Genomic DNA, 22161 nt, shown 5'->3' with positions numbered 1-22161 from the left:
TTTTTTTATTTTTAGTATGTATCTAGTCTTGCTTATGCAAAGTATTTGAAAAATAACTGAAACATACAAAACAAAGAGCAAAATGGTTCACTAGACCTAGATGGCAAATGGTCATCTATTTTTCTTGGTACACTGAAGGGTGACTCAGGAACCTGATATACATAAACACAACCATCTGTAACTCTCAGCTAAAGGGTTTCTGAATCAATGTATCACTAAGAACCGGGAAGAAACTTATGTTATTGGACTGGTGGTACAGCAGAAGATACAGAAAACAAAATACAGAGCAAAACTTACAAATTCATTCTTCAGTGTGTGTTTGTCTAAATGCACCTATATTATAAGTTGCCACTGGAAGACATGATGCTAACTCCTCTTCCTACATTCTTTAATGTAAGCCAAGTTCCAGACTGTTCCCTAGGTCTACTCTTCTTTTCATTTGGCTCCCTGTCTCTTTGCAAACTCATCTACTCCAGGTAACTTCCAAATTGGCTTAGAAGTAACTTTGCTTCTGAAATCTCTCCTCATGTTTTCTTAAGCACATTATTTTATCACCCATCTTCAACTCCTTGTCCCGAATCTGTCTCTGGTTATATTACCATCTTACAAAGCACCAAATCTCAAAATCTTAAGAGGCAAGCTCTCTCTTAGATCCCACACATCCAATCAATGTCCAAATCCTGTTAATGCTAGCTCTACTGCATGTCTTAATTCAGTTCTTTCTTTCCACTCCACTGCCACTGCTGTAGCTTGGGCTCTCTTGCCTCCTACCTTGTCTCTCTGACTGCTTTTACTCCTGTATCCTCCACAACATACACACAGACACACTCCCACTTCTACAAATTCTGTCACACCATAGCTAACTTAAGTCTAATTATGTCTTCTTCTCTTATCCTTTCCTGAAATATCCTTCCCTTCCCAGGCTCTTTCTGCTTTTCAAAATTGTATTCGTGACCAGTTCAAATTTAACCTCCTCCTAGAAGCATTCCAGAACCCCTTCATTCAGATCCAATTTTCCTTCCTCTTGTCCTCTTTCAAGATTTCACAAAACTCGGGAGCCTGGGTGGCTCAGTTGGTTAAGCAACTGCTTTCGGCCCAGGTCATGATCCTGGAGTCCCGGGATCGAGTCCCACATCAGGCTCCCTGCTCGGCGGGGAGTCTGCTTCTCCCTCTGACCCTCTTCCCTCTCGTGCTCTCTATCTCTCATTCTCTCTCTCTCAAATAAATAAATAAAATCTTTAAAAAAAAAAAAGATTTCACAATACTGCTCTACTGAAGTACTTATCCTAGACTGCCTTGCCCAAATAGACTTGTCCAAATACCCACATTTGATTGTAAGCTCTTTTAAGACAAAGTCTGAATCTTATTTTTCTCTGTATCCCAAACATCACATCTGATATTAACTAGCACAGAGTAAGCATTCAAATATTTACTGAACTGAACTGAACTCCTTGGTTGCCAGTGGCATCCTGGTGGATGTAAATTCTGAGAGCTGCTTGTAGTTGTAACAGGTTGACAGCAGGTGCTAGATGTCAAAAGAAGGAAACTTATATGGTTGACTCCACTTCTTCTAAAATAAGCAACTCTCTAATAGACAATACCTGAGAGGAACATATTGGCTGGCATTTCATTAGCAATAGAGATTTCATAAAAATGTGGAGAACAACAAAGTCTTTTTATTTCACCATGAAGGATTTCATATATTTGGTTGCAGCAATGAATGATAGGTTGACAAAGCTGCTATAAAACTGTCAGTTAATTCAAAAATCCTGTGAGTATTTTTATTCCCATACAGCAGAAGAGTCTCCCTTCTACAGTGCTGTATACTACCTCCTTAAGCAATATAATATTAACTCATTTCTTAAAATTTATACAATGTTACCAAATTTCTCAAAGAATTCCAGACTGGTTTGAAAAAGCCTTAGATGAAAAAAACAATTTTAAAGGAAATCATTCTCTCTTAAGACTTGGTATTCTGTTTCAGAAGTTCTTCCCCTGGTTTAGCTGCTAAGTGGCCATATATTACATGCCCCTTCATATTCTCCCATCTCCAGTTCCTCTATACAAAATTCATCTCACCATGATGGTATGGACCATTTAATAAGCATCCACTGTATGTGAGGTCTTCGCTTTAGAAATCTCACCCAATTTTTTATTTATTTTTTTATTATTATGTTATGTTAATCACCATACATTACATCATTAATTTTTGATGTAGTGTTCCACGATTCATTGTTTGCGTATAACACCCAGTGCTCCATGCAGAACATGCCCTCTTTAATACCCAGCACCGTGCTAACCAATCCCCCCACCCCCCTCCCCTCTAGAACCCTCAGTTTGTTTTTCAGAGTCCATAGTCTCTCATGGTTTGTCTCCCCCTCCGATTTCCCCCCTTCATTCTTCCCCTCCCGCTATCTTCTTCTTCTTCTTTTTTTAACATACAATACATTATTTGTTTCAGAGGTACAGGTCTGTGATTCAACAGTCGTGCACAATTCACAGCGCTCACCATAGCACATACCCTCCCCAATGTCTGTCACCCAGTCACCCCCTCCCTCCCACCCCCCACCACTCCAGCAACCCTCAGTTTGTTTCCTGAGATTAAGAACTCCTCATACCAGTGAGATCATATGATACATGTCTTTCTCTGATTGACTTGAAATCTCACCTAATTTTATCTCCATAATCACTATACCAGCTTATGTATTATCATTACCCCCACGTCACAGATGAGGGAACCATGGCTTAGAGAAGTGATTCCACTTGGCCAAGGTTGCCAGCTAGTAGATTACAGAGGTTCGCCATCCTATACATTTCCAATGCATGTAAGAGACAATCCTATGATAACACACCCAAATGCATAGAAGACAGCAATACAAATGGGAGCAGTAAAAATTATATCCAGATTATAGTAAACTGAGGTTTCTCCTAATATTTTCAGTTCTCAAATGAATACCCTTCCTTCCTTCCTTCCTTCCTTCCTTCCTTTCTTTCTTTCTTGACTAACCAATGCTTTTCCTTTGATGTGCCTTGGGCTTTAGAATCACACAGACATAAGTTTAAATCCTAGTCCCTCACTTGCCATCTTACTACAACCCTAGGCACATTATTTGAGCTCACTGAGCTTCAGTGTTTCAATCTTTAAAGTGAGAAAAATAATATCTACCCTCCTAAGGTCATAGTAAATATTGAGAACAAAATAACTTACATGAATTGCCTTGGTTTTTTATAGTACCACTCACATATTTGTTTAATTCTTTTTATATATGTTATTCCATGTGTTCCAAAGCAACCTTTTCCTTTTTGTTTTTTTGAACTTCTCTCTTGTCTTCTTTGTAGTATGAGAACCAGGCAGCTACCAAAGAGCTTATTAAATGCTTTCCCACTAAGCATTCAAACAACCCAATTAGATCATACTTAAAATAACAAGAGCTAACATTTACTCAGCTAGTACTGTGGCTTGGATCTAAGCGCTCCTCGTGTATTAGCTCATCTAATTCTCGCAACCTTGAGGTAGATACAAGTAATCTTATTTTATAGAGGTGGTGACCAAGATCAGATAGTTTACTGAGATTAGCTGTTTGTTCAGGGCCACAAAGCTACTACTAAGAAGCCAGCCCAGGCAGCTTGCCCTCAAAACCTGTACGTGCTGTTGTTATAGATCTTTAAAATGGTAATGGTGGGGGTTATGTAGCAGGAGAAGCTACAGAAGCAAGGCTCTAAAATACAAATGTCAGATGAGCCATGTTCACCAATAGTATTTGTGGAATAAATGGACCGATAAGAGAGAGAAGCTCTTTTTTTCCATATGCTGCTCACTGCTATATGAGGTATTATGGTATTATGATCTGCCGTAGTAATGGGCATGAACAAGAGTTTTGCATAGTTCAGAGGCCTACCACTAGCAATTTGAGATCCTTTCATTCTTACCTGGTTTTGGTCCCCTGACCTAGCTAGCCCTTTTGTAGGAGAAAATGACCAGGAATGGCTGACATGTTCAGCAACGAAAGAATTGAAGGAAAATGAACAGTTTGAACATCAGAAACAGCAAGGAGAATTTCTTATTTGAATGCACTTAGAGTGATATTTTTCCTCGCACCTAGATTATTGCAACATGATTTCCATCAATACAATCACCTGAAAACAACAGATACCATGGAAATTGTTTTATACAGTGAAACATGTTGGTATTTTGCAGACCAATTACTTGAGATTTTAGCATGGATATTACTAGTAGAGAGGAATTGCTTTGTACTGGACTTTTCTCTTGATAGAATGTAATAAGTATATATAGATTTCCCCAACTGTTCGAAGTTATGAACTGGGACTTAACAAGGAAGGAAAAATGTTTCAATATAGCATTATACTCTTACTGAATATTTTTCTTTATTTAGCTGATTCCTTTTTAAGTATTTCTCGAAGTTTCAGGGCAATAAAAAAGGAATACTCAAATCTTCAAATAAGAAAATACAATTTTATGAGCATATATTTTATTTCTGCTCATTCCCTGAAAGCCAGATCTATACTAAGGAAAATTCTATTTTGAACACGATTGAAACTTTATGAGTATTCAATATCCATCCCATTTCATAGATTTCAAATGGAGAGATAAACTGAAGCACAGCAGGGCTGCAAAGGACATTGTTTAGATAAACATATCTTGTCAGAATTATCCTGGTAGCAGCATTAGAGGCTCCGGGCATTATTTGGAACAAAGATTCTGGCTTAGGCTCTTAATAAGCAACATGGCATGTCTCAACAGACCCTTGGCTTTTAAGAAAATGTTTTTTTATTTTTGGACCACGTGGATTGGAATCTTTCCACAATACTACAAATATTCATAAAGGTATTCATTCCTAAAAGACAAAAGCTTAGAAAAACAGAACTGTTCAAATTACTAGATATTAGCAGAGAGATAAAAATCTGCCCTCCAGTCACTCAATTTTAATCTATATCACAAAAAAAGTCAATACAGTATCAAAAAAAAAAAGATTGCAAGGGGCAATGGAAAATGTTTAGACAATGTTGAATGGATAGTATAAAATAAATTAGTGTTATTTTCCTCTTAGGGAAAAAATAGAAGTTATTTTTCATTAGTAAAATGACAAATGACTTTCTATATAGTGTGTTCAGATTTGCATAAACATTTTTGCCAAATTTCCATATTTCTCAGGCAAGAAACAGATCACTTAACTGTGTAATGGGAATTCAGTCTCATACCGAGTATATCACTCACTAAACTTCATTCTTTTGGACCAGTATGTTGCAACCTGATGAAGAAGCCTCATGGTTCCAGTTTGAGGTATGAACATTCTACCACATCAATTGAAGAGCTATCTATGTTGATCATTACAAGGTGAATTTGCTCTTGCCTTGCTGGTTATACAAATGCCATTTTATAACTTACACAGAACTCTACAACTTAAGTGTATTCTTCCTGTCCAAATTAGCTATGGAAGAGAATGCTGAGCTTCTTACCAAACTAGTTTCTCTCCTTCCCAGGCTCAACACTGGACAATATTTTGCAGTTTCCCTTGCAATTAAATGTGGTCATGTGACAAGGTCCAGCCAACAGACTATGAACAGAATTTATGTGTGCCACTTCCAGGCCTGTCTCATAATAAATTCTAATGAACAATGTTTATTCCTCATCCGCCCATTAAATGCATAGGACTCAGATGATCTGGACACAAAAGATGGAAGGGGCTTGGGTCCCTGAATGACTTCATAGAGAACTGCTTATTTTGGACTGCACCAGAAAAAAAGTAAACTTATACTATGGTAAGCCACTAAGACTTGGGATCTGACATATAGTGGCTAGTGCTACCCAACTAATACGTTAGTATATATTCAAATACATTGTTTGAGCAACAATCGTTAAAATTTCAAAATCAAGAAAAGTCTATTTTAATTAACAATCAGGACAACTGTAAGATGAATGTCTTTAGGAAGTGAATCAAAACCTACATAATTTGCAGACCAAAAAATTATTCATTAAGAAAAACAATAAAACAGGATGGGACACGGTAAACATTCTAGAAGGAACACAGACTTTCAAGCCAGAAAGAAACATTTGCAAATTGCAAGCTCTGGTCTTTGCTTGTTTTGTAAACCTGAGCAATTTGATTAACCTTTCTCAGAATCTGTTTCCTCATCAATAAAATGAGGGATTATGAAATTTACCTCACAAGATATTATAAAGATTTTGTACACATGCCCACACACACAAGACCTACTATCTGCTACCTGGAACTCAACGAATAGTAGCTATTATCACTATTTACCTAATAGATACAAATATGACCAATAATATTTTTCATATATTAACACTTTATATTGGTTACTCTTTCCGCTCCCCCAGCATACTGGCTGCAAAGCATTCTGCTTATACTTCCTGAGGCAAGTGTTACACAAGAGAATGTAAATCATGAAGACATAGATTCTTGGTTTTTGAGGTTCAAAAGCCTAGGCCTAGAAAAAGACAAAAGTTTTGGAAGGAAAAAAAAAAAAGATGATGAAATGAAGGATTTCCCTACTCCCACACTAGAAAAAAATTCCTCTGGTTGTGAGAAGGGATGAGAGGGGGCATGGGGACGTAAAAAAAAAAAAATCAGTATTGATGTGTGTCCCTGAAGGGGAGGTAGGGAGAGAGAAGGGAGGAAACCTGGGGAGATGCACGAGAATCAGAGAGCAGAGGTGAGCTGGGCCTCATTCCTGAGAAGAGCCTCTGAGGGAAACAGAAGGAGAGTAGTTTCCCCTTCTGCTTCCTCTACTCCTTTTCCTGACCCTATGCACAGGCACTCTGAATCACTCTGTATAAAGAAGAAAAGAGTAGATGCAATGTCTAAGCAGATGGGCCTTCAAGAAGCTCCCAAGATTCCCACCCACTCCAGTATGGCAGAAGGAACAGTACACTGATTTCTGCTATTACACACTGAGGGCGTCACAGTAGCAGAGGGATGTCCAGGTATGAAAGATGGTCCAGGAAGCAATTGCTCGGACCAATAACCACGAATATGAGGAAGAGGCTGACCTCCCCATGGACGCTAGCCCAGAGAGACGACAAGCGAGGAGCAAATGTTCTGCCACACCATGCTCACCACACCCGCGGCTCCATGCTTTGCATCTACAGAAGCCTAGATTGATGAAAAATTTCTTTCCTCTCTTCCATGGACTTACATTCAGTTATGGAAAGATAACATCATGGACTGAAAAATCTTAGTACAAGAGTTATAATTTACAATGATTTGGCGTCATTTTTATGAATGCAACGGAGGTAAATCAACAAGTCATTATTGAAACTTTTCGTACATCTTTCCTTAAGTTTCATAGGCTTGTTAAAAGACTTACTTCGATCAGTAATGACTGTTCTAGCCTCTTGATTGCTGGTCTTGTTTTTCAAATTCTGGGCAGCGGTAATGAGTTCTTCCAACTGGGGGCGCCTCTGTTCCAAATCCTGCAGTGTCGCCTGAAGGAAAAAAATACAACTTAATATTGAGGTTCTCCAGCACTGTGCATTCCTTTTATGTGATACAAAGTAAAGTGCAATTTTGAAACCAACCAAAGCACTTTTGAAAATTAAAAAAAAAGATGTTACTGGATATAAATCTCTAATGTGTAAGGCTTTACAGAGAACAATTCAACAAGAAATGTGTTTCATTCTTAGATACCAAAAATATTTCAAATGAAAATCTTGATTACAGATCTGCTTCACTATTTAAGAGCTTAGATGGAGTCGTTTTAGAGTTCCTGGGGTTAGTTAAAACCAATGTACGAGCGCCACGAGTAAGAAATGCAATTTTGAATTATGACAATGTATTTAGAAAAGATAGCTCTTTATACTTGTAATCTCATTTTGTGTGGTGTCAACAGTCAGGTGTATATTTTAGCAACAGGAAAAGCATGGAAGTGATTTAAGAGAGGTAACTTACTGAACTTCTTTGTACCTCAGATTCCTCACCTATGAAATGAGAGGGTGAGGCAGATGAGCCAAGTCAGTCCATCCCCAAAGGAAGTATTAGTATTAGTATTCATACAGATGACTTTAATTTAATACTGCATTAAGATAAAAGTACCAACAGAATAAAGCCAAGAAATATTTATTTATTTATTTATTTATTTTTTATTTACAGGTGACAATGTTAATTATTAAGAAACCCCTCCCTCCCTCCAGTGTCCATCTATTGTCTCTGTCACCTTACTTTCTCTACATTAAAGGGCCCATATCCCAGCAATATTTACAAAGAAGCTTGTGAAAAATAAGATCTCTCCCTTGTTTTTGTTCTAAAATGGAATACATTTTATTTCAATTTCGGAAAACATAATGAACATTTGTTATTAGTTTATAACCCCTACACACATTTTCTCATTTTTATTCTCCTAATAACCACACTAATAACTAAGCTAGAAGTCTTTATGGTCTTATATCTGATGCCGTTTCCACTATCTCATGAGGCCAGCGAATGTGAAGGGATGAAATGCGGTAGACAGTAGTGTTCCTGAAACTTAGTTATCTACTATGCTCTTTGACAACTGCTAATTTTCTGAAGATTTTTGGGTTGAGAAAGGCCAAGTTTTGAACATCTTGCAGTGTTTCTTTCATGAACAGGTAGGGAGATAGGCCTTGTGATTTCAGCTCAATTGCTTTTGGTAGTATTAAAATAATGGCAAGAACTTATCCAAACATTACATATCTATTTGGAGTATTTTCCCCTCTCTGTATTGAAAAACTGGAGGGGCTAACTTTTAACCAATTTTCCACATTTATAAGCTGTGATTGCTCAGAAGAAAAATCCAATTTTCAGGTTTCTAACTTTTATGGTTTCTTTACACAAAAGGGTGTTTGAAATATGGAACAAATTGCCAAAGACAGCTATTGAAGTGAGTGGTGTAAGTCGGTTGGAGAGTACTGAACAAATTTTAAAATGGGAACCATATAGTAGTAGATAGATTTTATGAAATAAGATGTTTTCCAGGGTTAGAATGTTAAACTCTGGTCATCTGTGACACAGCAAGCTTAAAAGTTACTTTGGAATTCCTGACTCTTAAATATTTAATACAGTCAAGAGACTTTTTTAAAAACAGACTTAACCAGAACCCTCAGATAAAGTCAAATATTTCCTTCAAATTTAACCAGAAACTCTACATAACTGAGGTAGCAAAGTACAAAAATTCACTCATTTACCCATTCATTCTTTCATTTTGTACATCTCAAGGGCTGCGTATTGTTCTAGGCACTATGGGTTTAACAGTGGACGAATGGATTAGGTATGCTTTGTGTAATTTAAATGCAAATGTGTGATTTTTGATACTCGGAAATTTTTATATAACAAAAATTATCTTTATCATTATTTTCATTTGATTTAATATTAATTCACCCTCAAACACCCAAGCTATTCTTTGCTTTTCTCTTCTGGACTGGATATATTTCTCAATGTTGGCTTTACTTTTCTCCTTCTTTTAGGATCACAAAGTTCGTTTAAGAAGTATGTTGTAGAAGTAACCTGATCAACTTTAATCTAAATTAAACCTGACCACAATGAACAGCTTTTACTGCTGAAATTAGCAAGCACGTCAATTTAGACTTAACATAAGCCATTTTCCTCTCTAATGAACAAAATAGGTCTCAGGGTATTGTGAAACCTGTTCTCTAGTTGGGTGATTCTCTAATTCTGCTGACAGACGCAAGCTTTGTAAGCACCTGAGAAGATTATTAATGACATCCTTTGAAGCAGCCTCCTTAAAAACCTAAGGAGACTCACAGCTATAATAAAACTATGCATTTCTAAAGAATTTCAAAACAGGGGTGCCTGGGTGGCTCAGTCGTTAAGCGTCTGCCTTCGGTTCAGGTCGTGATCCCAGGGTCCTGGGATCGAGTCCCGCATTGGGCTCCCTGCTCCGCGGGAGGCCTCCTTCTCCCTCTCCCACTCCCCCTGCTTGTGTTCCCTCTCTCGCTGTGTCTCTCTCTGTCAAATAAATAAATAAAATCTTTAAAAAAAAAAAAAGAATTTCAAAACAAAATCGTAACTCTTTATCCCGCTCTTTGGTCAATACGTACAAAGGTTCATTTCTAAAAAGAAACTGTACAATAATAATACATATTGCTATGGGATTTATCAGACACTAATATACTCATTAAATAGTGGTTTCTCAGTAGAGTGGAATGGGCATTTTCTCCCTTGGTTTTCCTTCCAGAAATAAAGGGAAGGACTTGAATATGGCATATTTAAATTTTTTTTTTACTAAGCTATTATAAAAACAGTGACTGAAAGACTTTCTTGCTAATGAACAGAACACACATGCAGTGAACAGAATGATTACTTCTTTCTTTTCTTTTGGTTTTCTTTTGAGTATATTCTATTTGCTATTATAATTTCTCTTACCTGACAGCTGGTTTTATAACCTCCCACAGATGGGAGAACACCTTAGATCTAATCATTAAAGTACCCACCTCCAAAATACCCATCTATGAAACTGTGTTCTTTGCCCCCATCTGGTGTTCTTACCAGATGCTTCTCTCTCCAGACCACTCTTTCTACTCTAATCCTCATCCTCAAATGACCTCCAGTCCTCTTCTTTAGCCCAATGTTCTCCTTCAAGCTGTAGTGGTCTATATTTGTCATGCTAAACAGGCAGAATGCTATTTATGCTTATTTGTTTTTCTGATAGAAGCCCAGGTAGACATTACACATATAACTTAAGTGAACAAAACTAAGACCATTACATGCTTAACAGTACCGAAGCATGATAACTGAGCATGTCTACATGGATTCTATTGTTCCGAAAGAAACAAACATGAGAGCAGGAAGGAATCAATGCTATTTCTAAGGGGTCGTAGGCCAGCTACTGGGCTTTACTAAAAACAGCTTACCCCTTGGAGATGAGAATTCATCATGGATTCCACTAGCTGAGCAAAGATGGAAGAAAAAAAATCTTCAAATACAAAGTGAATCAGAAGTCATTAATCCTACTAAGTCCCCCCAGGGTTGAAGGAAGTGGTTATAAATAGCAATCCTATGAAAAAAGGAGTTAAACAATGAAACTATACATACTCTAAGTAGGTCATTTTAGGCTCTCAGAAAGAATTACACTTTTTTATTATATTTGGTAAAAGAGAATTCTACCTAAATAATACTCAAATAGAAAACTCTATGGTTTAGTTGAATATTTAATATTTATATGTTTAAGGAAAGACCTTAACAACGAACTCTTTACATTTTTAATATTTTCTACAAAAATCAGCAATCTTCACATAGTTATATTTAGAACAAAAGCCTACAGTGATTTTCAGTTGTTGCCATTTTCAGGACACAAACATGACTTAAGCTTACCTGTAATGTAAAAATGTAGACCTTCTACTCTTTTATTCACAACCTCAAAAAATTAACATCAGGCTGCCTGGGTGGCTCAGTTGGTTAAGCGACTGCCTTCAGCTCAGGTCATGATCCCGGAGTCCCAGGATCGAGTCCCGCATCGGGCTCCCTGCTCAGCGGGGAGTCTGCTTCTCCCTCTGACCCTCCCCTCCTCATGCTCTCTCTCTGTCTCATTCTTTCTCTCTCCAATAAATAAAATCTTAAAAAATATATAAAATAAAATATTAAAAAAATTAACCTCAAAGATGGACAAGGTGAAAGAGTTTACTAAACTACTTTATGGATGGAAAAAAAATAAGCATTTAAGGCAGGTAGGCCCTAAATTGTAGCCATTCTAGAAACTGAAGTTTTCCCTATGAGGATGCTACTATGTCTAGCCTCACTGAGCACCTTCATTCTGGCTTCTTTCCTTGCATTCAGCTGCCTCTCCAAATAGATTGGCCTAATCCAAAGCCGTCTCTATTTCTTCTACTCCCTCACATTTACATCTTAAACTGGCTTGGATATTTTCCTACTTGGTATAACTTCATTACTTCTTGTCTGAATGTTCTACCAGCTTCTCCATTGCTAACTTCTTCATAAACACCTTCTACCTGTGGTTATCCTTTTGTCCTCCATTCATTAGAGAAATACTTTTTGAGAAAGCATTTTATTTTTATATAACTTAAAACTCACAGAAAAATCACAAGAATGGTCCAAGAGCTCCCATGTATCCTTCACCCCGATTCACCAACCGGTAACATTTTGCCACATCTTTATTTATCACTTCCCACTCTATCATTCTCTCTGTGTATATATATCTGTACATACAATATAACAGATATGTTTTCTGAAGCACTGGCGAATCACCTGCCGCTACCATGCCCTTTACCTTTCGATATTTCAGTGTTTATTTCTTAAGAAAAAGGCATTCTCTTACATAACTTCAGCCCAATTTCAAAGTCAGGAAATTTCCTATGGCTTTAGTTCTATAAATCCAATCCACATTTTTTATCCGTAGTATGACAATTATCCCATGAGTTGCCTTTGATTTACTGGTCCAGACTCATGCATTGCATTTAGTTGTCATGTCTCTTTAGTCTCCTTTAATCTGAAATAGTTGTTTGCCTTTCTTTGAACTTCATACCGTTGACTGTTTTGAAGGCCCCGTATTTTGTAGAATGCCCCCCAATTTGGGTTTCTGCAAATAATTTTTTTGTCAGTCCTTGACCTAGGCACAGGTGATAAAGAAGGGAAGGAGGAAAAATTATTCTCCTCAAGGAGAAAATAAACTAGTAGTTAAGACAGGCAGTAAATAAGCAATTACAATAAGCTGAGGTGAGTATTATGGTAGGGGAAGCACAGGGAGTGATCAAAGCTTATAGGAGAGATAGGTAACCTCATTTAGGGGTTAAGGAGGGTCTTCGGAATGAAGTGGAACTTACATGGTCCTCAACTCGACTTTGTCTAAATTATATAAATTGTCTCTAAGACTTTTTTAAAAACATTCTTTTGGCTTTACTTGGGTTAAGTCCGACAAATAGAAATTGTATATAAAGGTGTACAACTGGGAGCACCTGGGTGGCTCGGTTAAGTGTCCGAGCCCCACGTCAGGGCTCCATGCCTAGCAGGGAGTCTGCTTGAAATTCTTTCCCCCTCCCTTCTCCTCCCCCTTTGCTCCTTCCCCTGCTCACATGCTCTCTCTCTCTCTCTCTCTGTCTGTCTAAAATAAATAAATAAATAAAATCTTTAAAAATAAAGGTATACAACTTGATATTTTCATTTATGTATACATTGCAAAATAATCACCACAATCAAACTAGTTAATATAGTCAACATCTTACAGTTACTTTTGTGTGTGTGTGTGATAAGAACACTTAAGATCACCCTTTTGGCAAGTTTCAAGTGTACATTATTATTAACTATAGTTACCATTCTGTATATTAGATGTCTAGAACTTATTCATCTTAAAAGTGGAAGTTTGTACCCTATGATCCATACCGTCCAATTTCCCTCACTTTGCAGCCCTGGCAACCATCATTCTACTCTGTTTCTATGAGTTTGACTTTTTTTAGATTCCACATATAAGTAAGATCATACGCTATTTGTCTTTCTGTGTCTGGCTTATTTCACTTAGTATAATGCCCTCCCAGTTCATCTGTGTTATCACAAATGGCAGGATTTCCCTCTTTCTTAAGGCTGAATAATATCCCATTGTATATATACATATACCATGTTTTCTTTATGGATTCATGTGTTGGCAGACATTTGAGTTGTTACCCTATCTTGGCTATTGTGAATAGTGCTGCAATGAACATGGCAGTGCAGATACCTCTTCGAGATCCTGATTTCATTTCCTTTGGACATGTATATTCAGAAGTGGGATTGCTGGACTATATGATAGCTCTATTTGTAATTTTTTGAGGAACCTCGACACTGTTTTCCACATTGGCTGTACCAATTTACATTCCCACCAACAGTGTACAAAGGTTCCTTTTTCTCCACACCCTCACCAGCACTTACAATCTCTTGTCTTTTTGAAAACTTATTCCAACAGGTGTGAGGTAATACCTCACTGTGGTTTTGATTTTTACTTCTCTGATGATTAATGATGTTGAACACCTTCTCATGTACCTGCTGGCCACTTGGATGTCTTCTTTGGAAAAGTGTTTATTCAGGTTTTCTGCCATTTTTTAAAGCCGATTATTTGTTTTGTTTTGTTTTGTTTTGCTATTGAGTTGCAGGAAGTCCTTATATATTTTGGATCTTAACCCCTTATCAGACAGACAGTTTGCAACTATTTTCTCCCATTTCGTAGGTTGCCTTTCATTCTGTTGATTTTTTTTTCCTTTGGTGTGAAGCTTGTTTTTTCTTTTTTTTTTTTTTTTTTTAATTTGATGCATTCCCACTAGTGTATTTTTGCTTTTGTTGTCTGTGATTTTGGTGTCATTATCCAAAAAGTCAAAGCCCAGACTAATGTCAAGAAGCTTTGCCCATGTTTTCTTCTGGTAAGTTTTATGATTACAAGGCTTTAAATACCACTGCTGCTAATACCCACTGTGGTGGCCATGACAACGTGCAAGACTTTTACAACTGGGACCTAAGTGACTGGGGACCCCAGCTGCTGCCTTTGGAAACCCATCACTCCACTGAAGAGAAGCCAAGCCTCCTGCAGACTGCTCCCCACCAATGACTGAGTGTGATAACAATACTAAAGCAGAGCCTTGTTTGGGAGACACAGGGCTCCTCTGGCTGCCTTGGGCTCAGTGACTTCCCAACAGCTCTGCTGAATCTTCCTTAGATCTACGGCACACTGGGATGCTTCTGCACAATCTCCTCTCCCTCTTTCTTTCACTTGGGGTCAGGCTTGCGTTTTGATTCAGTGGCTCTCCCCCCTTCCTCGACTTCCTCCCTACTTCCTTTCACAAAGATATTTCCTCAAATAAAATCATTTCCTGCTTAATCCCATCTTGGGATATTTAATCTCAAGCCCCAATGAATATACCCACTTTTGCCCTTTTTTTGACCCTAAACCTCTCATCAATGCTTCAGATCTACATAACATGGCGATTCCATGATACTACCACCTAGATGTCTAACTCACAGTTTCTGGACATTATTAATATCCTTCCTAAGATTCAAGTAAATTAGTATTTTAAAAGTACCTCTATTAAAAAACACTGCTACTTAAAAAAAAAAAAAAGGATGTGGCCATTATTGTCAATGAGCCTAGAATTTAATTGGAGGAAAAAAGATGATTTAGGCATGTCACATGGTAATGGTGAGGTTCTATTCTACACATGTGGCTCAAGAATACTAGGTTATCCAAGCAAGCCACCGAAAATCCTTTTTACATAACAACCATTAGGCTTCCTGGAAGACATGGAAAAAGGAACTTTTTGGTAAGTTTTCAGGCTGGGGAAGATAGCGAAGCTAAGAAAAAAATATTCCATTGGATAGGCAGAGACCTCCATCAGGGCCAGCTTCATGGGTGTGCAACTTGTATAGTTGTACTGGGCTCTGCACACAGAAGGGCCCCGTGCTTTGTTTTCTGTGGTTCTGCTGCCATCTTGAAATTCTTTATTTATTTTTATGAACAAGGGGCCCTACATTTTCAAGTTTCACTGGACCCCACAAATTATGTAGCCAATCCTGACCTCGACCCTGAAGTGAGCAGAGAATAAAAGTTGTGTATCTTGTCTGAGGCACTAGTCAACTGGTGATGGGAAAAACACATCTGAACACAAATTATAACATGTCCATCAAATGCCTCTTGTTTAGTTCCTGAGAATTTACTCTAAATTTCTTTTAGTAGCAATCATGAAGCTAAAAGATACATGTTTTGGGGAAAATCTCTTCCGGTCAGGAAAGCAGAACAAAACAGGTGGCAGTCATCCAAGTTGGGACCCTATCAGTACCAATGGTTACTAGAGAAGCAAAGTCACTGTGATTGGAAAGAAGTAAAGCAAGGAACCTCTAGAGAAAGGCATGGATCATCTAAGAATTTGGGATTAAAAGGGGAAGCTGTAGTTCTGGCAACAAAAATGGCTGTGGGGATCTCAAATTCCATTTGCAGTTTTAGCTAAGTATCAGTTGTTCCCAAGGCTAGGGTGGCCTTGAAAAATACATGAGAAACAACTAATAATTAGTTCCACAAACAGTTACTAACCTGCAACTGTAGGCCAAACACTTGGCTAACGGACATACACAAAGAAACCTTGACCTCTTTCTTTAAGGAACTCATCATCTAGCAGAAAATAAAGACTCACAAAGAACTAATACAGTGAGAAATAATACTCATAACGACAGCAATAATTGCTTATTAAGCACTTCCTATGTGCCGAAATGGTCTATCATAATCCACAGAGAATGGACTCTGGAGTCAGGCTGCCTGGGTTTGAATTCTGGCTGCCATTTACTTGGTTTATTATTTTTGGCAAGTTACTTAACCATTCTCTTCTTCATTTCCACCACTATAAAATGAGGATCACAAGAGTATCTTACCTCTTAACCTTGTTATGAAAATTGGGTTCATGTTTGTAGTAAAATGCTTGGAATACTTCTTGTTGCATAAGAACTATAAACGTTTTCAATAAAATTTTAATCAGTTTAATCATCATAATACTCTACGAGATAGGTACTATTGTCTCCATTTTACAAAGAAGAAAAATGAAACAAAAAGAAGTTAAGCAATTTGCCCAGGATCACAGACTGGTAAGTGTTCAGAATTTCTAACACAGGACATTTGGCCCCAGAGCCCACACACTTAAGACAGTATAGTACGATATGGTTACAAAGTAGGTATGCTGTAGTGTAATATGCATAACATAGTATGACATAATTATCACACAGATGAGATTAAATGGGACAGGAACACGACGTGGGAATATACAAGGGGAAATAAACTATTTATCTAATTACCTAAGGACTGAATCAGTCAGGGTACCTGCAATAAACAAATGGCCCATTCAAACTGGGAAGGGGAGTCTTTCCTCAAGGCCAGAAAAGCCAAGTGGAGGGTGCAGTTAATAGAATCTGAGAAGTAGCTGCAGGGAGAGGACCTCTTGATGGGAGCTGTATCTGTAAAGGGACCTGGCCATCGCCTGGCTCGCTCTCCTCCCTCCTTCGGCTCTACCAGTGCCTCCCACTAGAAGGACATAATCAACGGGAAAGAGCAAGCCCACTGCAGCTGCTCATGCTCTCCGGCCTCCCAGGATGCAACAGCAGATTAGACAGTAGTATATCCGAGAAAGAGTCCAGCAAAAGTACCAAAGTGAATGGTGAAGACAGAAACAAGCACTAAAAGGAATCAGTTTGGGGAGTTATCACATATGGGAATTCTCTGGAAAGACTTCACAGAAGGGATGGGGTTGTAGTTGAACCTTGGAAGATTTGGCTAGGTCATGGGAAGGTCATTATAAGGGAAGGAAAGAGCAAAGGCAGAGAAATAAAATAAGGCTACAATTTCACTGGAAAGAATAGGAGATAAGTTTAGACAGGCAGAGTGGAAGCCCTCAGAGTTACATTGTGCTGCTCACATCCTGTCATTTATCCTCCATTTCATACATTTGGTTTACTGAGAATTAAATTTGCTGTGTGGGGCACCCTGATTAGATAAAAGACAATTTATCTTGTTTTATGGTTGGGTTTTTAAAAATCCGTCTGAGGTATTTGGATTTTATCACAAGGAACTGGGTAACGATGAAGACTAGAAAAACTGAAGCTATGGGAGCCAAGACTTGTGTCACTCCATGCCTTTGTGTACCTTATTCTTTCTGGCTGGAACACCTTCCTCAGTTCTTGGTCTTTTCCTGGAAATATGGTACACAGATAACCGCAAGTGAAAGTGTTGACTGACCAAATGACTGGACACAATAAGGGGAAACGGTGATACAAGAAAGTGAATAATAACTGGAAGGGTGTGGAAATTACTAGAACACACCTCCCTGTTTCAAGCAGTGTTTATTAGTATTATAAAAATTAGTGATCATTTGGCTAACTTTAAATAGGAAAAATATGATAGCTACTTAAGAAATTATTATTGGATTCAAAAACCCATAGGACAGTCTGTGGAATTTATTTCTCTATTTCTTTGTAATAATGTCGTTCTTATTTGTTGGCATTTTGGGGGGCTTAACAAATTTATTTTAAGCCTCCCAAATTCGAGGCCTTTCTTGTAATGGTGTACTATAAAGCTAATCTACTATTAGTATGTTATTTTTTAAAAAATTTATTTGAGAGAGACAGAGAGAGAGAGAGCACGTGCAAGCAGGGGGAGGGGCAGAGGGAGTGAGAATTGCAAGCAGACTCCCCGCTGAGTACAGAGCCTGACTGGGGGCTCAATCTCATGACCCTGAGATCATGAGCTGAGCTGAAATCAAGACTCACACGCTTAACCGACTGAGCCACCCAGGTGCCCAACTCTTAGTATGTTATTTTAAAAATAAATTCTCTCCTGTGGTTGAAAAAGAGATTATGATGATCATTTCCAAGTTATTCTGCCACAGAAAACTTAAAGGACTGATTTACTTGTCATTTCATGAACCCCTTAATACACAAAAATGAAAACTCCTTTCAGTGACATGAGCCAGTAAGTAAATAATGTGGTCTAATTTGGGGATCTTGAAATATAATTTCAAAGTCAAGAAGAAAGAATTTTAGGCTACAATTTGTTGGTAATGATTTGCAAATACATTTCTAAGCTGACAGAAAGGGCGCTGATATTTTTAGCTGTTCAACATTAGATCTGTTATTCTACATTGTTCGCAGTGCTTGAAACCCTATTGTTCTGTAAATTTCACAAGTTGAGAAAGGATAATTGGGGCAGTTTTAAGACCAGTTTCTGTCGTGCACATCACATTCACTTTTGATGTTATGACCCAGCGGAATAAGTGACGTGGTTTTTTTCTCCCTCCATATATTTTAGAGGAAAGGGAAAAGTGAAATCGTTTTACAGTATCCATATTTTGGGATTTTTTTCTGCTCCAATGTTCCATTATTCTTTTCTTGTTCAACCTTGAATAACACCATTTTGGAGGCAGTCTAACTTCAATTGGTCAAGATAAATCGTCTTTTATCTAATCAGAGTGCCCTATACAGCAAATTGAATTATAAGTGAACCAAATTAATAAAATGGAGGATAAATGACATGACATGAGCAGTGAAACCGAATTATCTGAGGGCGTTGTTTGTAATATTTTGCCTGGCACAGAACATCCTGATTTTGCATCCTAAAGATGTTGTCCAAAGCCATAGCAATGCAGATAAAGAAGGCCAGCGTTAACAGGTAAGTGAGCACCAATCAATCAAATGGGCAGGAAATATTTATTGGCAGGATTCTACGCACAATACATTACAGTAGGAAATGTGCTTTGCACGTGATAGAGGATGGCAAAAAAGAGCATCCTCAATGAATTCAAGGACCTTGCAATGAACTCGCAATGCCGTTGGGGGGACGACCTTCAGGCCTGCCCATTCGCAGTCACACATGCAGTTAGCCAATAAGAGAACACGGCATGCAAATGACAAACGTTACAGTCTACACACTATAGACTCTATGCTAACAGATTCTGAAGAATGCAATTCTCATATGAGCATGCTCAGGGAAAATGCCTTAGAGGATCAGGAACCTGAACTGTCATTTGGGGGATGAACAGGACTGATAATGACCTAATGATGAGAGGGGCGATTCCAGGGCAAGGATTGAGCTTGCACCAATGTGTGGAGGCACCAATACGCTAGAGTGCTTGGAAGAAGGGTGCATGTGCAGTGGGCAGAACTATGATGACTGTGATCCAGCTGGGGAGGGAGGCAGGGGCTCAGACTACCAGAGGAATGAGTAAGGACGTGATGTTGAAGGCAGTGGGAAGCAATGGAGTCTTGAGAACAGAGGAAAGCCACGATAAAAGTGGCATTTTAGAAATATTAACCTTGCACCATTGCATCCAACGTTCTTTTGAAGAAAGGACTGGAAAACTACATTGCAATAATCCAAGAAAAACCTCTTTTAGCCCCTCTGTTTCAATTTCCAGTCATGAAAACATGCAGAACATTTTTTAAAAAGTAGGCTCCATGAGCAGTGTGGAGCCCAATGCAGGCCTTGAGCTCATGACCCTGAGATCAAGACCTGAGCTGAGATCAAGAATCAGACACTTAACTGAATGAGCCACCCAGGTGTCCCTGCAAACCATTTCTAACTTAACCTCATGCAGCCTTCTATTTCAGGAGAAAATACCGACTCCACAGCATATAAGCAAAATAAATTCAACCCCACTGCTGGTAAAACAGTGTCCCAGAGAATTATTATGCATATTTTCTGATTACATTTGTAACATTATGTTAAATTAGACGGGAGTAGAGAGTGACTGTAGTTTCAGTTTAGAAAAAAGTAAACATTCGGAATGCTAAATTCTTAGATTTCTGCTCTGAAGAGTAAAGAGAGTATCAGAGTAGGAGAGAGCATTGGGATCCCTCCAGAAATATAACTCCAAAGATTATTATCAGTGGTAAAAAGAATAATCAATATACTATTATGACATCACATATTGTGAACGTAACATTGCAATGTCCTTTTATAACTATCATTGCATTAGACCTATGATATTTTCTTTGGGAAATGAGTCTTCAGATGATTCTCCAGGTTCTAGGAAAGAAGCCTGTTATTTAACGAGTACTATACTAATCCTTTCAAAAATAAGGCTCAAAGCAAATAAAAGGTTGTGCTAAGAATGCTTTTAGCATTTTCATGTTTTCAAAACATTTTAAAGATACCACTTATTTAGCTGAGACAAGAACCTTGGTTTTTATTGCCAGTGGCAGCCACCAATAAACTGAGGCAAAGTAAGAGACATTACAGTCCTGTGACGCTACCTGTACATGCAAGTCAAGAGGGGAAATGAGTGATTATCTAGAGGCAATTAAAACTCATGTACACGGTCAATCGGTGTAATTCAAGCCCCCAAATGCTCTTTTCCTATCTTCGAGTGGCACACGTGAAGACATGAATTACCAAAATAATTGGCACAGCTGTTCGATTCATGCTGCCTATAGAGGGAGAGAATCAGGCTCAGTTTATTCATCTGTAAAATGAGGATAATTACATTTGTATCAACCAGACTGGGGGAGATGAAAGTAATAAATCTATTTGTCAGCATTCAAATACCTTAGGTAGAAATTAGTCAAATACAGCTAGTCCTGGTCTCTTTGTAAGAACAGCAATTGAGGAATATGTTATGTAGAATGTATTTAATTGATGGGGCCTTGACCTTCTGACGTCACTAAGTTCTGAGTGCCACAAAGCCAAGATAACAGATAGATAGTGAACAATTCTGTGCTTGTGCTAAAAAATGATATCTTCATGGTATGGAAACCTCTTGGAGCTTTACAAGTAAGCGTAAGATGAGGGAAAGCAGGAGGGGGGGAGCGCAAGAGCATCTGTGTGCACTCACACAGGAGATGCAATATGCGAAAGGAGAAGCGAAGTATGCACAAATCTCTACCATACCTTTGCATCAAAACAGTGCACTGTGTACCATTTAGACATATGTAGGAAGAAAAAAAAGCTTAACCATTGGGCCTCATGCTTCATAAGGGACAACATACTTTGCATATTCTCAGAGACTGATATTAATCTGTTTCTTCTCAGAAATTATACGACTGGGGAAAGATAACAATCTGCCTTTGATTGGGTACTATGTGTTTAAGCCCTGGCTTAGCTGTAAATCATTTGTGAAGATCATTTCTTGATTGGTGAATAGAGTTGCTCTCCCGGAGTGTTAATACACTTGCAGTGAAGTGTTGCTGGGGGTAGGAGGTGTTAGACATTGATCAGGAGCTTAAGAGATGAGCTATTTATTTTTGCTGTTGTAAGAGGAAAATTTCTATAATAAAACAATGATTCTGCTTCTCTGTCAAAAAAAATACCATTTTATGACATAAAAGCTCTCTTCAGTAAACAAAGAACAGACTGTTATTGAGGGACATAAAAATTACAATAGAATATATTTCCCTGCAGAGTACAACGGCCTTTAACTCAATTGGAACTTGCAGTGTGACAGCTTTTAAAGGAGGGGACACATTCTAGGGGGAGAATCTCTGATGTACTTTTCAATTCCCTGGCTGTACTAGTTCTTATCCTATAAAAATGGGTCTACATTAGCACACCGTGCCAGTAAATCACACACTTGCTCTGCGGCATGAAAAAAGCACAGCGTTGGGGGGGGGGGGGGGCGGTGCTTTATGGCTTTATGTGGCATAGTTCCAAGCAAACACATGGTCAAACGAAGCCGATTCTGAGGAATATGGAAACTCT

General features: G+C 38.2%; 1 protein-coding gene across 2 annotated transcripts in view; it reads right to left on the bottom strand.

The window, feature by feature from the left end:
* Positions 1–22161, bottom strand: part of DMD (dystrophin) — a 2214577-nt gene that overhangs the window by 585673 nt on the left and 1606743 nt on the right. For both annotated transcript variants that reach the window (XM_027607979.2, XM_027607980.2), the window contains exon 52: positions 7351–7468. In XM_027607979.2, the coding sequence (XP_027463780.1) occupies positions 7351–7468 (118 nt within the window). The remainder of the gene's footprint in view (positions 1–7350; positions 7469–22161) is intronic.

Source organism: Zalophus californianus, chromosome X (genome assembly GCF_009762305.2).
Source record: "Zalophus californianus isolate mZalCal1 chromosome X, mZalCal1.pri.v2, whole genome shotgun sequence".
NCBI lineage: Eukaryota > Metazoa > Chordata > Mammalia > Carnivora > Otariidae > Zalophus > Zalophus californianus.
Note: the sequence above shows the minus strand (reverse complement) of the source record. Positions and strands in the feature narration are given on the sequence as shown.